Source organism: Marmota marmota, unplaced genomic scaffold (assembly GCF_001458135.2).
Source record: "Marmota marmota marmota unplaced genomic scaffold, marMar, whole genome shotgun sequence".
In the NCBI taxonomy this organism is placed as follows: Eukaryota; Metazoa; Chordata; class Mammalia; order Rodentia; family Sciuridae; genus Marmota; species Marmota marmota.
This window is the reverse complement of record NW_026000174.1, coordinates 61569166-61572833: the sequence shown is the minus strand read 5'-3', so window position 1 is coordinate 61572833 and position 3668 is coordinate 61569166. Positions and strand designations below refer to the sequence as shown.

Genomic DNA, 3668 nt, shown 5'->3' with positions numbered 1-3668 from the left:
CCACTCAAGACCCGCTACCGCTGACGGCACGCGCGCGCGCCCGCCACAAACGCTCAGCGGACCAATCGGAGAAGAGGATCGGCCTCCCTGCCCGTACTCCCGCGGTCCCTGACGCAGCGACGTACTAAGTTCCCGCCCCCAACCCCTCCCTCAGCCAATGAAGAAACAGCTCCAAGGGAGCGCGCGAGGTTTCCTTCCCCGCGCACCCGTTCTCACCGTTAAACGGCTGCGTCTCGCGACAATCACAAAGTGACCTTTTCCCCCCTCCGGAGTTCAATGCGCGCTAGGGGCAGTGGGAGGGGTAGATCTAGGGAGGGAGGCGGGTGGTTAGAAAAAGTACCTCTTTCTCCGCCTTGCGCGCGCCCCGGGCTAGCTGCGCGCGCACCTGCCTCCCTAAGGAGCCGCAAGTGCCACAAGAGCTGTTTCTAAGCTTCCTTAAACCAGAGAAGTAGCTTGGGCGTTCTGCCGCCTCCACCCCTACCCCACTTCCCTGTCTCTGTCCTTTCTGTCCCCAACGCCACCAGGTCTTGCGGGGAGAAGGGGGAAATTTTTTTGAGCTGTCGCTTCTCCTTTAAGAAAAAAAGCCCCGTCGGCTGCCGGATGAAAGTCTCCGAAAAAATGGCGGCGGTAGGTCGGAGGCGGAGTAATGTGGACCCGCCTCTTGACGCATGCGCATGGATAATTTGGCCAAGGGCATCCTGGGAAATGAAGTCGTACTTACCCTACGCTTCAAGAAAAATGATAGGAAACCAGAGGCGGAGAGGATGGTGGGAGTTTTTGACCAAGTCACGATGGGAAAGGTAGTTTGCTTTTTCCGGAGGCAACGTTTCCGGGTTAGGCCGGGACGCCTGCCTACATCCGGGCTCAGCTGCCTGAGCCCGTTGCTGGAAGGCTTGCCCGGAAGGGTATCTGCCAGTTCTTGGTACTTTCTTGGCGTTAGCGTATCTTTTCCGGAGTGGCCATATCATAATCCTTATTTACTTTGGTTGGTTCAAATGACGCTTATCATGGGGCCGGCCAGCGTTCATTTTATATTATTCGTCTTGTCTTCCTGTGTCTGACCCGCTCTCCTGCCAGCCCTTGAAGGTCAGGGAGCGAATCGGCGTCCATCGGGTCTGCAGGGGCCTAGCAATGCCCCACTCATTTCAGTTTTAATAAAATGTGTGGAATTCATTATAAAGTGGCTTTGCTGCCAGATGTTGAGGCGTCAAGGAGCTGGCGTCACTGCCTGACTTGGCTGTGGTCCCTGAGCTGGAGAGAGACATTAGCGTGACTTTAGTGACCTCGGAGAAGCTAAACTCCCCACCCGGAAGTTTGAGGTTTATAAATGTTACTGCTGCACAGGAAGCACGGTCGGGACCGCAGCTTTGTCAGAAGTTATTTTTCTGCTCGCTAGCGTGTGCAAGCAAATTGTTTTCCTGATGCGTCAAAAGGGAGTTTCCATTGATGATCTTCAAGTTGTAGTCGTTAATGCCATGGTCCTCTCCCATTCCTTCCCTTAATCCCTAATAATCAAGGAACGATTTGCAAGAATAGTTCTTTACCTCTGGAAAATAAAGTATCCTGGGTTAAAATCCTGAAAAGGAGGAAGATGGAAAGAAGATTTGGGGATTCAATTCCAAATTTCTCTTTAATCATTAAATTGAACTGCAGATAACTGCTGAAGTACATTTTTTCTTTCCAGTATTTTACTTACCACTTAAGATTAGGCAAATGTTTTATATTCACTACGGAGTGTTTTGCACTTTGATAGAGCTAATGTCATTTCCAGTTGTAAAAACGTTTGGCATATTGTCATTGGGGGATTTTTCAGTATTTGCAGTGAGCAGACTTTTAAAACAGCACTGACATCCAATGGCTGCATAAAGTAATACAGAGAAATATCTGTTTTCCAAAAAAAAAAAAAAAAAGACAGTGGAATGATTCCTTAAACAAACAAGCAAAAGACCACTGTGTTTTAGAAGAAAGATCATGGGCTTTGACCTAAAATGTGGATTATTGTAAGTAGAAATGCGACCTAGTCTGTTATAAATTACGATTCCTTGAACCTACTTCACTGCTAAAAACTGGGTAAAATGTATTTTAAGAGGCAATTATTACAGTTCCTTACTGCCTGATGGTAGGCCTTTGGTAAATGTTTTATTTCACCCGATTGAATAAAATAACAGTGATAAAAAAAATTAATCCCAGTGTCAGTTAAAAAAAAATACTGCTACAGGGTGATATCACTAGGGGGGAATTGTGTTTAATTCAAATGTCCACACAGTCTAGAACCTTGTATCTTAAACTTTCCAGTTTTATTTTTCATTACTTCATAGATGTTTGCATTTTGGACCACTGAATAAGCCAGTGGCCAAGAATCCAACTTCTGCCTTGCTTTTTAAAGGACTTACAAACTATACAGGAAAGCAAGTAAGTTTAATTTATGAATAATTTAGTAAAGAATTTGGTGTTAGTTAATGCTGATTGAAATTTTAAGGTGGCTGTGCCTCTATGGTCCCTCAGCTTCACAGAAAAAAAACAAAAAAGAGCAGTTTCTTAGTAACATGAGTTATCTATCTACACTTGGGGAAAAAACCCCACAAGTGTATACCTGCCATTCCCATTAGTTCAAGATGAATTTTGGCACATAGCAGGTGTTCAAAATTAGTTTTGAATCTTTATCACCCTGACCAATGAACTACCAAAACTCAAACCTTCCAACCTGCTTCCTATGTCGGTCCCATTTTAAAAACTGTGACCTACAAGAAAAGAAGAAATTCACCAAATCAAAAGAGAGGAAGTGTTAAGCAAATACAGGAACCAAAAAAAGTTGTAGAGGCTGCTTTAGACGGTCTCATTTAGTTCCTTTGTGGTCCTCTTCTTCACCACATGCCAAAGCAGTTCTTCACAACCTGTGAGACCAGAGCATCTTGGGTGTGGAACAATGGAAGAGCTGGGTGAGTGAGGAGTGTCTTGGAGGAGAAACGGAGAGGATGAAGACTTGGCCACCATCTCCATGTATGGTGGGGTGTATTTGCAGTCAGACAGGGAATAGTGCTGGAAGATTTTTTTCGCATCTATCCTCAATCCATACAAGAGTGAGCATGAGGAGCTATGACTGGGGCAACAGTAAGTTCACTGTTTGCAGTGGCACAATATGCAGAGAGTTTGGTGGTTACTACAGTGTGAACTCTGGGACAAGTACTTCTGGACAGATTTGTGACTGAAATTGTCAGTTTTTATTGTGGGCTTTTCCCTTTTGGGGACTGCTGGAGATCATAGGGTGACTACACAGCTAGACAACTGCAGAGATGTGATTTGTGGAGAAACCATGTGAAAGGAAGAAAATGGGGGGAGATGGTGTTATGAGGAAGAGAAATGAGGTAGAAGTACAAGAAAAAAGGATCCCCAGAGGTTGGAGAAAGGCCAGAGTGGTTTTATTTGTTCTGTGGCACAGTATTAAATCAAGAAGACAGTACTATAACTACAGTGATTTTGTTGGTAAGCTTTTTATTCAGAGGAATCCAGAAGGAGTAGATTACTGTGGCCTGAAAATATAATACTTCCTCCTTACACTTTGAGGCAAGTAAGTAAAATGGGCAGTGGAACTAATTTCAAGCTTTGGAGTAATGCAAAGTTTTTCATTCTTGGTACTCATTCAGTAGACTTTGCCAACCTTTTTTTTT

At 44.7% G+C, this 3668-nt stretch overlaps 1 protein-coding gene across 4 annotated transcripts in view; it reads left to right on the top strand.

Annotated features, from left to right (window-relative positions):
• The first annotated feature begins 1296 nt into the window (after positions 1-1296).
• Positions 1297-3668, top strand: part of Lpxn (leupaxin) — a 35092-nt gene continuing 32720 nt past the window's right edge. The window contains exon 1 of one of the 4 annotated variants that reach the window (XM_048788890.1): positions 1297-2000. In XM_048788890.1, coding sequence (XP_048644847.1) covers positions 1989-2000 — 12 coding nt within the window. In that variant the 5' untranslated portion in view covers positions 1297-1988. Of the gene's footprint in view, positions 2001-2089; positions 3112-3668 lie in introns of those variants that run through there. The other 3 variants (XM_015477980.2, XM_015477977.2, XM_015477979.2) reach the window with 3 other exon arrangements.